We start from the raw sequence: 12,364 nt of genomic DNA, 5'->3' as shown, positions 1-12,364 counted from the left end.
CAATGCAGCGATGGAATATTATTAAACCACCTGGGCTCTACTCACCTCACACCTATAGCAATTTTCATGGAAGTTTCTTCCCATGCACTCGATTTTGAAGGCATCTTTCCCATCCCGAGGAATGATGGGATTTTCACAGATGCTGCAGACGGGGGCGAATTTCCTAGAAGCAAAGAAACCCATGCTTGGGAGGCGTTCATGCCACAACCACATAAATTAATTAGCTGTCAGAACTCGGGCTGGCTGGTGTTCACCTCCTGAGCAATTTCAGTCCCGTTGCTATGGGACTGCACTAGCAGCTATAAGCAGAGATGTCTATTTCTTCCTGGCAGGAGCAGGTGGAGAGACCTGTGTAATGAGACCTGGTTTCCCAGCATCACTGGAGATTGCCTGAATTGAGAACTGTGTTCAGTGGGGCTGGGACCCATCTCATCTGTCTTTTTTTTTTTTTTGAGACGGAGTTTTTTGGCTCTTGTCACTCAGGCTGGAGTGCAATGGCACAATCTCCGCTCACTGCAACCTCCGCCTCCCAGGTTCAAGCGATTCTCCTGCCTCAGCCTCCTGAGAAGCTGGGACTACAGGCAGGCGCTACTATGCCCAGCTAATTTTTGCATTTTGAGTAGCAACCACAGGGTTTCACCATGTTGGTCAGGCTGGTCTTGAACTCCTGACCTCGTGATCCGCCCACCTTGGCCTCCCAAAGTGCTGGGATTACAGGTGTGAGCCGCTGTGCCCAGCCAGTACTTCTTTCTTAAGAGGCACATCTGTCTCTCCCCTTGAGTGGTGAGCAACTCATGGGCAGGGATTGAGTCCAACAGATGTGTCCCCACTGCGTCATTCAGCTCCAAGGGCAGACCCAGAGGTCTGGGGTTTCAGAGCAGGGCCCGAAAGTCAGGTCCTTGGGGATGTGCATACTTACCAAGAGTTTCAATACTTACCTGTGGAGAGACTTTGGGTACTTAGCTGCTGTGTGCCTTGGTTGGTAAAACAGAACCCTTAATAGTACCTGCCTGTGACATTATATATATTTTTTAGTTTTTTGCTTTGTTTTGCTTGAGATGGAGTCTAGCTCTGTCGCCCAGGCTGGAGTGCAGTGGCACGATCTCAGCTCACTGTAAGCTCCGCCTTCCGGGTTCACGCCATTCTCCTGCCTCGGCCTCCTGAGTAGCTGGGACTACAGGCGCCCGCCACCAGGCCTGGCTAATTTTTTTTGTATTGTTAGTAGAGATGGGGTTTCACCGTGTTAGCTAGGATGGTCTCAATCTCCTGAACTCGTGATCCACCCTCCTCAGTCTCCCAAAATGCTGGGATTATGGGCATGAGCCACTGTGCCCGGTCCAGCCCTGTAATATTCTTTTTTTTTTTTTTTTTTTGAGACGGAGTCTCGCTCTGTCGCCCAGGCTGGAGTGTAGTGGCCGGATCTCAGCTCACTGCAAGCTCCGCCTCCCGGGTTCACGCCATTCTCCTGCCTCAGCCTCCTGAGTATCTGGGACTACAGGCGCCCGCCACCTCGCCCGGCTAGTTTTTTTTTGTATTTTTTAGTAGAGACGGGGTTTCACCGTGTTAGCCAGGATGGTCTCGATCTCCTGACTTCGTGATCCACCCGTCTCGGCCTCCCAAAGTGCTGGGATTACAGGCTTGAGCCACCGCGCCCGGCCTGTAATATTCTTTATAATAAACCAGTAGACAGGAAACTCTGGCCCAGCACCCAGGACTCAGGCTCGGCTCCTTCATCCTGCTTGGATCTCGCCCTGTCCCTGCACCCCACCTGGTGCCAAACCCCTCTCGTACCTGTAGAAGTCATCCAGGCAGTACACCTCGTTCTGGCTGCCCAGGGCAAAGCTCTCATCCCCAATGCACCGGGCGCAGGTCACACACGTGAAGCAGGAGGGGTGGAAGGCCTGGCCCAGGGCCCTGATGATGTGGTCCTGGACCACTTCGCCACACTTGCCGCACTTCTCCAACGTGTCCTGGGACAGAGGCCACTGCCAGAGTCATCCACGGCACACCCACTCCAACCCACAAGGGCTCTTCTTCTGGGAGGCTGCCCTCGGGGGCCCAGGAATTGGGAAGTACAGGAGAGGCCTGCAGACAACCTGTAACTATCGCCCAAAACCTCCACCATTGCTTATAACAAATTGAGCTTAGCCTTGCATCCTTGGCTTACTGTAAGGAATACTGCCCTGATGCCCTGATGCTATGACTGCATTTCTTGTTACTGGGATATGTTTAAGGTCAGGGTTCAAAGAGCTCATAGGAGAAACTTCGCTTAAACCTCAGGGTCAGGAAAAGGAATTCTCAGGAGAATTGGGTGCTTTTATCATATAGACAAGAAGCCTTGAAATTCTTTCCCTTTTCCATTTGGCCACTTGGAAGCTCAGAGCCAAATTCCACATTTCATATTTTGAAACCATTATAGGGCTTTTTTGTTGTTATTTGGTTTTTGTTTTGTTTTGGGACAAAGTCTCACTCTGTTACTGAGGCTGGAGTGCAGTGCCCCAATCTCAGCTCACTGCATCCTCTACATGAGGTTCAAGTGATTCTCATGCCTCAGCCTCCTGAGTAGCTGGAACTACAGGTGCATGTTACCACGCCTGGCTAATTTTTTGTATTTTTTGTAAACATGGTGTTCCACTATGTTGGCCAGGCTGGTTTCGAACTCCTGACCTCAAGTGATCGACCTGCCTTAGCCTCCCAAAGTGCTGGGATTATAGGCGTGAGCCTCCCTGTCTGGCATCCTCACACACGGTGGGTCGTAACATTCCCTTTGATCTCGTCTCACTTTCTATTTTGATTTTCCTTCTGTTTGGATGTCTTTATTTTACATATCATAGTATTATTGCAGTCTTTTACAAATTGTTTTATTGTTGGAAGAACACTTAACATGAGATCTACCTTTTTTTTTTTTCCTGAGGCGGAGTTTCGCTCTTGTCACCCAGGTTGAAGTGCAATGGTGCAATCTTGGCTCACCACAACCTCGCCTCCTGGGTTAAAGCAAATCTCCTGCCTCAGCCTCCCAAGTAGCTGGGATTACAGACATGCGCCAACACCCAGGCTAATTTTTTGTATTTTTAGTAGAGACGGGGTTTCTCCATGTTGGCCAGGCTGCTCTTGAACTCCTGACCTCAGGTGATCCGCCTGCCTCGGCCTCCCAAAGTGCTGGGATTACAGGCATGAGCCACTGTGCCCAGGCTTTTTCTTTTTTTTGAGATGGAGTCTTGCTCTGTCGCCCAGACTGGAATGCAGTGGTGCGATCTTGACTCACTGCAGCCTCCGCCTCCTGGGTTCAAGCAATTCTCCTGCCTCAGCCTCCGGAGTAGCTGGGATTACAGGCATGCACCACTGTGCCTGGCTAGTTTTTGTATTTTTAGTAGAGACAGGGTTTTTCCATTTTGGTCAGGCTGGTCTCGAACTCCTAACCTCAGGTGATCTGCCTGCCTCGGCCTGGCATGAGCCACGGCACCCAGCCAGTTAATATAATTTTATATGACGCCTTTAAGAAGAAATGTGCCAGGCAAGGTGGCTTATGCCTGTAATCCCTGGACTTTGGGAGGCCAAGGCAGGTGGATCTCCTGAGGTCAGGAGTTCCAGACAAGCCTGGCCAACATGGTGAAAACCCCCGTCTCTACTAAAAATACAAAAAACAAAAAAACAAAAAAAACCAACCAACCAACAAACAAAAAAACCAGCTGGGCATGGTGGTAGGCACCTGTAATCCCAGCTACTTGGGAAGCTGAGGCGGGAGAATCACGTGGAATTTTTCAGTGCACCTATATCATTGCGGTCTATAGGTATACATGCATTCTCTTTAAAAACACGTTTTAATAAAAAATAACTATTTTAAAATAGAGGTGGAGTCTTGCCATGTTGTCCAGGCTGGTCTCGAACTCCTGACCTCAAGTAATCCTCCCACCTCAGCCTCCTGAAGTGCTGAGATTGCAGGTGTGAGCCACCGCGCCTGGCTGGTATATATTCATTCATAGAAGCTGCCTCAAATTCCTCCTGGAATAAGGAGCAATGATAAAGAGATACCTGAGGCAGGGCAGCAGGCCTCCCTCTAGCCTTTCCACCTTTTCTCCTGGACATGCTGTCTCTCCTTCCTGGCTGTGCTCCTGTGCATTTTACCTTGACGCCACCTGGACAGATGTAGGGGCATCTCCCACTCCCACCCTCCCTCTCATGGGCACGGCCCTTCTCTCCCCAGCACACTGATCAAGTCTTCCTCTTGGCTGCTTTCAGCTAGACACCCCTCCTCACCCCTCCTCCCCCAGTGTCTCACCCCTGAGGGACACTCCCCCATCATATTGATGGGGTCACAGGGACATGGCAGGGAGGGCCTGGCTCCTCTCTCCTCCCACAGTGCCTCACTGGTGGTGAGCCTGGGATTGGATTGTTTGGATTCTTCCGGACAGTCTCAGCTCCAAATACTCTAAGCCCTCAAATCAGCCGTTTTCAAACTTCTATATGCATGAGAATCACCTGAGACACTTGCTCAAAATGCTGATTTCCAGGTGTGGCCTACACACATACCCAGGGGATGTGGCTGTGGGTGGTCGCCACCCTTGACATGCCACCACAAACCATCCAAGAGTTAGAAATTCCAGTATGCTGGCATCCCAACTGGCTCTCCCAGATGGCACTTGGTACCCGGAAGCAACACAGATTCCGTGAGATCAAACATTGGAACCTTGTGGCTCTAGGGGAGATGGTGGCAAGACTGATGGCAGCCTCCAGGGCCACATGGGTGTGGAGTAGAATCCCAGCTGCTTGGCCATCTTATGTGACCTCGTGTGGTAGCTAAGAGATGCCCCCAAAGATATTCAGGTCCTTATCTCTGGACCCCGTGAACGTTACCTTGCCCGGAAAAAGAGGCTTTCAGATGGGATATTTTTTTTTTTTTTTTTTTGAGACGGAGTCTCGCGCTGTGTCACCCAGGCTAGAGTGCAGTGGCGCGATCTCGGCTCACTGCAAGCTCCGCCTCCCAGGTTCACGCCATTCTCCTGCCTCAGCCTCCGAGTAGCTGGGACTACAGGCGCCCGCCACCACGCCCGGCTAGTTTTTTGTATTTTTAGTAGAGACGGGGTTTCACCATGTTAGCCAGGATGGTCTCGATCTCCTGACCTCGTGATCCACCCGCCTCGGCCTCCCAAAGTGCTGGGATTACAGGCGTGAGCCACCGTGCCCGGCCTTTCAAATGGGATAAGTTAAGGATCTTTTTTTTTTTTGAGATGGAGTCTCACTCTGTCGCCCAGGCTGGAGTGCAGTGGCACGATCTCGGCTCACTACAACCTCCACCTCCCGGGTTCACGCCATTCTCCTGCCTCAGCCTCCCGAGTAGCTGGGACTACAGGCGCCCGCCACCACGCCCAGTTAATTTTTTATATTTTTAGTAGAGATGGGGTTTCACCATGGTCTCGATCTCCTGACCTCGTGATCCCCGTCTCGGCCTCCCAAAGTGCTGGGATTATAGGCGTGAGCCACTGCGCCCAGCCAAGTTAAGGATCTTAAGATGGGGGAGATTATCCTGATTATCCAGGTGAGTCCTAAATGCTGTCACAGTGTCCCTGTAACTTGACACAGAGGTGGCAATAGGGCCGCTGAAGCGGGAGGCTACACTGCTGGCTTTGATGGCAGAGGAAGGAGTCAAGAAGAATGCGGCTTCAGAAACTGCAAAAGGGGCCGAGTGCAGTGGCTCACACCTGTAATCCCAGCAGTTTGGGAGGCTGAGAGGGTGGATCCCTTGAAGTCAGGAGTTTGAGACCAGCCTGGCCAAAGTGGTAAAACCCCATCTCTACTAAAAATACAAAAATTAGTCAGGCACGGTGGCAGGCACCTGTAGTCCCAGCTACTCGGGAGGCTGAGACATGGGAATCGCTTGAACCTGGGATGCAGAGGTTACAGTGATCCGAGATTGCACGACTGCACTCCAGTCTGGATGACAGAATGAGTCTCTATCTCAAAAAAAAAAAAAAAAAAAAAAGAGGCTGGGTGCGGTGGCTCAGGCCTGTAATCCCAGCACTTTGGGAGGCCGAGGCCGGTGGATCACGACGTCAGGAATTCAAGACCAGCCTGGCCAAGATGGTGAAACCCCATCTCTATGAAAAATACAAAAATTAGCCAGGTGCGGTGGCAGGTGCCTGTAATCCCAGCTACTCAGGAGGCCGAGGCAGAAGAATCCCTTGAACCTGGGTGGCAGATGTTGCAGTGAGACGAGATCATGCTACTGCACTCCAGCCTAGGCGATAGAGTGAGACTCCGTCCCCCACCCCAAAAAAGAACTAAAAAAAAAGAAATTGCAAAAGGCAGAGATGTGGGTTCTCCCTCAAGCCTGCAGACAGCACAACACCTTGGTTTTGGCCCAGTGAAGCTGATATTGGACTTCTGACCTCCAGAACCGGGATAGAATAAACGTGTATTGTTGGAAGTCACCAAGGTTGTGATCTCTTAAAGGCAGCCCTAGGAAACTAATCGCCTTCACTGGGCTCCCTCTTTCTGAGCCTCAGTTTCCTCATCTGTGAAAGGGGTCAATAGTGCCTACTTCCCAGGATTGTATGGGGAATGAAATGATATAACATATTCTAAGTGCTCAGCTCAGTGCCTGGCACCCAGAGGTCTGCTGTAGGGGTTACCTGGTAGCAGGGTTCGCAGAGGGGTCGCCCATCCTTCTGGTAGAAGCTCTGTCCAGCCAGCTGGCGGCGGCAGGTGCGGCATGTAAAGCACTGGGCATGGTACTGCCTTTTCATGGCCTCCACAGCCAGCTCTCGGGGGGACACGGTCTTGTGGCAGAAGGCACAGATGTCTGGGGTAGGGAAGACACAGGCCATTATTAGCCCAGCCTGCGAGGACTGTACCCAGGCACCACCCAGAACATGCCCAGTGTACCTGAGGCTCTGTCTCAAACCCTGTAAATTCCTCAAATGACAAATACAGAGGGTCATGAGGAGCATTAAAAAGGAATCTGAGTCAGGTGTGGTGGCTCATGCCTGTAATGCCAGCACTTTGGGAGGCCAAGGTGAGCGGATCACTTGAGGCCAGGAGTTCTAGACCAGCCTAGCCAACATGGTGAAATCCCATCTCTACTAAAAATACAAAAATTAGCTGGGCGTAGTGGCATGCCCCTGTAGTCCCAGCTACTCATGGGGCTGAGGCAGGAGACTCACTTGAACCTAGGAGGTGGAGGTTGCAGTGAGCCGAGATCGTGCCACTGCACTCCAGTCTGGGTGACAGAGCGAGACTCTATTTCAGAAAAAAACAACAAAAAAAAAGGAATTCTGGACAGCAGTTTCAGGACAAAGGGATTGTTGGCTGCCTTGACCGCCCAAAGTGCTGGGATTACAGGCATGAGCCACTATGCCCAGCCAGGAGCCACTTTATTTTATTTTATTTATTTGTTTTTGAGATGGAGGCTCTGTCACCCAGGCTGGAGTGCAGTGGCACAATCTCGGCTCACTGCAACCTCTGCCTCCCGGGTTCAAGCAGTTCTCCTGCCTTGGCCTCCCAAGTGGCTGAGATTACAGGCACACACCACCACGCCCAGCTAATTTTCATATTTTTAGTAGAGACAGCGTTTCACCATGTTGGCCAGGCAGGTCTTGAACTCCTGACCTCAGGTAATCCACCTGCCTCAGCCTCCCAAAGTGCTGGGATTATAGGTGTGAGCTACCACGCCCGGCCAAGAGCCACTTTATATTCTGATATGTGACCAGCTCTGAGATGTACGAAGTAAAGAAAGTGAACAGCAGAAGGGCCTAGTTTGCTGCTTATGGAAAAATGGGGGGAGGGAGTGGGTAGACACATATTTGTATTTGCTCGTATGTGCACAGTGTCTTTGGCAGGATACATGAGAGCTCAATGACAGAGGACGCCCATCGGGAAGGAAACCGGGTGGTAAAGGGATGGGGCAGGTTGCAGGCTTCTCACTGTGTCCCCACTCGTGCTGTTTATTTTGCACCGTGTGAGGGCATTAGGTATTCAGAAAATAAAATAATGAGACAAAATTTCAAGACATTTTTGTTATCGTAGCAAACTGTGCAGACTAACATTTTAAATAGAATTTAGGTATAAAGGGGAAAAGGCTAAGGCAACACAAATTACATGGATGCCCACCTACAAAGTCCATCATTATAACATGAGCTGGGGTGGGGATGGGAAGGGGCGTCCTCACTCTCCTGGTTTCAACCTGGAAGCCCATGCTGGCCCCATGAGATGCCCCCAGAATCCTCCCAGCCCCGTGCACCCACCTGTGGACACCTCTTTCTCAACAGGTTCTGCTGGGGGAGGTGGCAGCTCTTCCTCCACGGGCCTGAGGGGACCAGGCTGGACTGAAGGTCCCTCCGCTGGGGCCTGTGGGGATGCAGACAGGGAGTCACCCAGTGGGGACCCCAGGCAACCCTCCCAGCTCTGCTCCTCTTCTGGGTGGCAACGGGTGCAATTAGCCACATTGCACTGAGAAGGAAACCGAGGCCCAGGGAAGCAAGGGACCTGCCTAAGTCTCTCAGCAGGAAGGTTGTAGTGGCAGCTGACTGGGGTCCCTTGATCAGCCACTGCTCCTCATCCTACTTAGGACTTTTCTGCAACCAGGCTTCCCCGTGGATGCTGGACTGAAGTGGACTAAGCCCTTGGCCTGTGATGCCCCCCATTTCTACACAACCTCTGTTAAGGGCCCAGGGTTAAAAAAACAGGTTCCTGGCCAGGCGCAGTGGCTCACACCTGTAATTCCAGCACTTTGGGAGGCCCAGCTGGGTGGATCACCTGAGGTGAGTAGTTCGAGACCAGCCTGACCAACATGGTGAAACCCCACCTCTACAAAAAGTACAAAAATTAGCCAGGCATGGTGCGGGTGCCTGTAATTCCAGCTACTCAGGAAGCTGTGGCAGGAGAATCACCTTGAACCTGGGAAGCGGAGGCTGCAGTGAGCCAAGATCATGCCACTGCACTCCAGCCTGGGCGACAGAGCGAGACTCCATCTCAAAATCAACCAACCAAACAAAAACCAAGTTTCCTGTGCAGCCTAAGGGATTTACATCAGACTCAGGAAAATGTCTTCCTCAGAGCTGAAGCGTGTGTCTGCGGCGGGTGGAGCGGGGAGGCAGTGGCAGCCCTCTCCAGGGACCATGAAACGCTTAACCAATTTTTACCTGCTGAATAGGGACTTCTGAGAGCTTCAAAGACGGACTGCCCTCGAGCAGAAGAATGCACCAGACAAAGTCCAGGTTTAGAACCCCTGAATGCCCAGACTCCCCGTCCCTTAACCCAGGAGACCAAGGGATTTGCTGGGGAGGGCAGTACCTGTGGTGGGGGCGGGGGCGGGGGTGGGGACAGGTGCAGCTGCTGTAAGTCTGCAATGAGTGAGGTCCCCATTGGAGCAGGAGCCTCCTCTTCAGAAGGTAGGAGCACCGGAGGGGGCGGTGGAGGGGGCGGGAGGAGGTCCAGGTCAGGAAGCACATCCTCACCATCCAGGACAGGAGGAGGGGGTGGGCATCCTGCAATGGGGGAGGAGAGAGGGCTGGTCAGAGCCTCCCAGGTGGACCGGGGAGGGTTTTACTTACCCACATGGGCACAGGGAGGGTAGCCGAGGGCTCGGGTTGGGGTCACCCCGGCCTGGGTTCCATCTCTAACTCTGCCACTGATTTGCTGTGTGTCCTTAGGCAAGAAACTTAATCTTACACCAGGAATGGTGGCTCATGCCTATAACCTCAGCACTTTGGGAGGCCGAGGTAGGCACTTTGCTTGAACCCAGAAGTTCAAGAGCAGCCTGGGCAACATAGTGAAACCTCAACTCTACTAAAAATTAAAAAAAAAATGTAGCCAGACATGGCGGCACAGGCCTATAATCCCAGCTACTTGGGAGGCTGACATGGGAGGATCACTTAAGCCCAAGAGGTTGAGGCTGCAGTGAGCTTAGATCACACCACTGCACTTCAGCCTGGGAGACAGAGCCAGACCCTGTCTCAAAAAAAAAAAAAAAAAAAAAAAAAAAAAAAAAAAGGCCAGGTGCAGTGGCTCATGCCTGTAATCCCAGCACTTTGTGGGGCTGAGGCAGGCGGATCACCTGAGGTTGGAAGTTTGAGACCAGCCTGACCAACATGGAGAAACCCCGCGTCTACTAAAAATACAAAATTAGCAGGGTGTGGTGGCGCATGCCTATAATCCCAGCTACCGAGGAGGCTGAGGCAGGAGATTCGCTTGAACCCAGGAGGCAGAGGTTGCCGTGAGCTGAGATTGCACCACTGCACTCCAGCCTGGGCATCAAGAGCAAAACACCATCTTAAAAAAAAAAAAAAAAAATTAGGCTGGGTGTGGTGGCTCACGCCTGTAATCCCACCACTTTGGGAGGCTGAGGCGGGCAGATCACCTGAGACCAGCCTGGCAACCATGGTGAAACCCCATCTCTACTAAAAACGCAAAAATTAGCTGGGTGTGGTGGTGGGCGCCTGTAGTCCCAGCTACTCAGGAGGCTGAGATAGAAGAATGGCGTGAACCCGGAAGGCGGAACTTGCAGTGAGCCGAGATCACGCCACTGCACTCCTGCCTGGGCGACAGAGCGAGACTTTGTTTCAAAATATACATATATATATACACACATACAAAAATTAGCTAGGCTTGGTGGTGAGAGTTTGCAGTCTCAGCTCCTTGGGACGCTGAGGTGGGAGGATTGCTTGAGCGAGGGAGGTTGAGGGTACAGTGAGCTGTGATCACGCCACTGCACTGCACTCCAGCTTGGGTGACAGAACAAGACCCTATCTTGGAAAAAATAAAAAAAGAAATGCAAATTATGGGGCCCCACGGCAGATCTGCTGAATCAAGAAATACCTGGGGCGGGACCCAGCAGCTGTGCTGGAACGGACGGTGGCTGTGTTGGTACAGGCCCGGGTGACGCTGCTGCTGACTCAGCGGAAGTGTGAGAACCAGACCCCGATGAGCTCACAGAGTCAGGAACCAGGTGTTGGAGAGGTAGTGTAAGAGTGCTGTGGCCTCTCCCAGTGCCTGCCTCCCGGTGCAGGGCCCACAGGCTGTGATGGGCGGGCAGGAATTCAAGGGAGAAGCAGGGGGACCTGAGGCCCCAGGGCAGGTGGGAAGAAAGGGGGTCCCAGACCTGCTCGAGGATGACTCTGAGAGGACATGCACTAGGCAGACAGCAGATGGCAGGCAGCCTTCGGTGTAGATGGTTTCAAGCAGCTGGCAGCATCCCCAGGGCCTGGGGCCAGCCTTTGTGTCAGACCAGGCACATGACCAAGCTGGTCACCTAAAACTTACCTCACTTCAGGGAGACTGAACCCCAAGATCCCTGTGCTCTGTTTGAGGGTATCAAATTGGCAGACGAAACGGCCGGCCAGCCATGCTGACCAGTGACAGGCCAGTCCTTCCCAGGCAAGTTTGATCTTGTTCCCACACTCCCAAGATCCTCTTCCCATAATCCCAACAACCATGAAAATGCCCCGGAAATGCCAGGCGCCACTGCACTCCAGCCTGGGCAACAAGAGCAAAACGCCATCTAAAAAAAAAAAAAAAAAACTTAGTCTGGGTGTGGTGGCTCACGCCTGTCATCCCAGCACTTTCGGAGGCCGAGGCGGACGGATCACGAGGTCAGGAGGTCGAGACCATCCTGGCTAACACGGTAAAACCCCGTCTCTACAAAAAATACAAAAATTAGCTGGGTGTGTTGGTGGGCACCTGTAGTCCCAGCTACTGAGGAGGCTGAGACAGGAGGATGGCGTGATCCCGGGAGGCGAAGCTTGCAGTGAGCCGAGATCGTACCACTATACTCCAGCCTGGGCAACAGAGTGAGACTCTGTCTCAAAAAAAAAAAAAAAAAAGAGAAAAGAAAAAAAGAAAATGTCCCAGAAATTCTGACATCTAGTCTTATTATTTCCCAGACTTCCTTGCCCACCCAGAAGGGGCACATATTTTTGTTTCCAGTTGGATCCTATGTCCTGATGTGTGAATTTTGTCAAGATGGCCCTCCTATACATCGAGGTAGCTGGGAGGAGCCTGTGTTCTTGGGATGCGAGATTAGGAAGGAAAGATCAACATGGGAGTATCCGTCACAAGGAGGAAGCACGTTCCAGAAACATATGCGCACTCAAACCCACGTGGCCCCTTGTCTTGACCCCTTTCTGGCTTCCAGTAATCAGCACTTCCAACTGATCGCTAGCTGATTTCTATGACAGACAGGGCTGCCCCAGCCCTGCTCAAGGACAGCAAGACACCTGACTAGGCACCTGGAAGACTCCAGGGACTGCTACCCTGGACTGGCCTCTTCCCTTTAGCATCTCAGCTGGTACCCTGTCAGATGATGACCCACCCCCTGCCCCAGGGCCCTGGGCTGTCACCCTTCCTCACTCCTGCCCCGCCCGACAGCTGA

General features: G+C 52.2%; 1 protein-coding gene across 2 annotated transcripts in view; it reads right to left on the bottom strand.

Annotated features, from left to right (window-relative positions):
• The window catches only part of FBLIM1 (filamin binding LIM protein 1), a 29,311-nt gene that overhangs the window by 8,780 nt on the left and 8,167 nt on the right, over positions 1–12,364 (bottom strand). For both annotated transcript variants that reach the window (XM_050789667.1, XM_050789659.1), the window contains exons 3-7: positions 9,289–9,482; positions 8,241–8,343; positions 6,630–6,799; positions 1,792–1,970; positions 46–163 (exon numbers count right to left, since the gene is read on the bottom strand). In XM_050789667.1, coding sequence (XP_050645624.1) covers positions 46–163; positions 1,792–1,970; positions 6,630–6,799; positions 8,241–8,343; positions 9,289–9,482 — 764 coding nt within the window. The remainder of the gene's footprint in view (positions 1–45; positions 164–1,791; positions 1,971–6,629; positions 6,800–8,240; positions 8,344–9,288; positions 9,483–12,364) is intronic.

Source organism: Macaca thibetana, chromosome 1 (assembly GCF_024542745.1).
Source record: "Macaca thibetana thibetana isolate TM-01 chromosome 1, ASM2454274v1, whole genome shotgun sequence".
Classification (NCBI taxonomy): Eukaryota; Metazoa; Chordata; class Mammalia; order Primates; family Cercopithecidae; genus Macaca; species Macaca thibetana.
The sequence above is the reverse complement of the archived record's forward strand: the minus strand, read 5'-3'. Positions and strand labels throughout refer to the sequence as shown.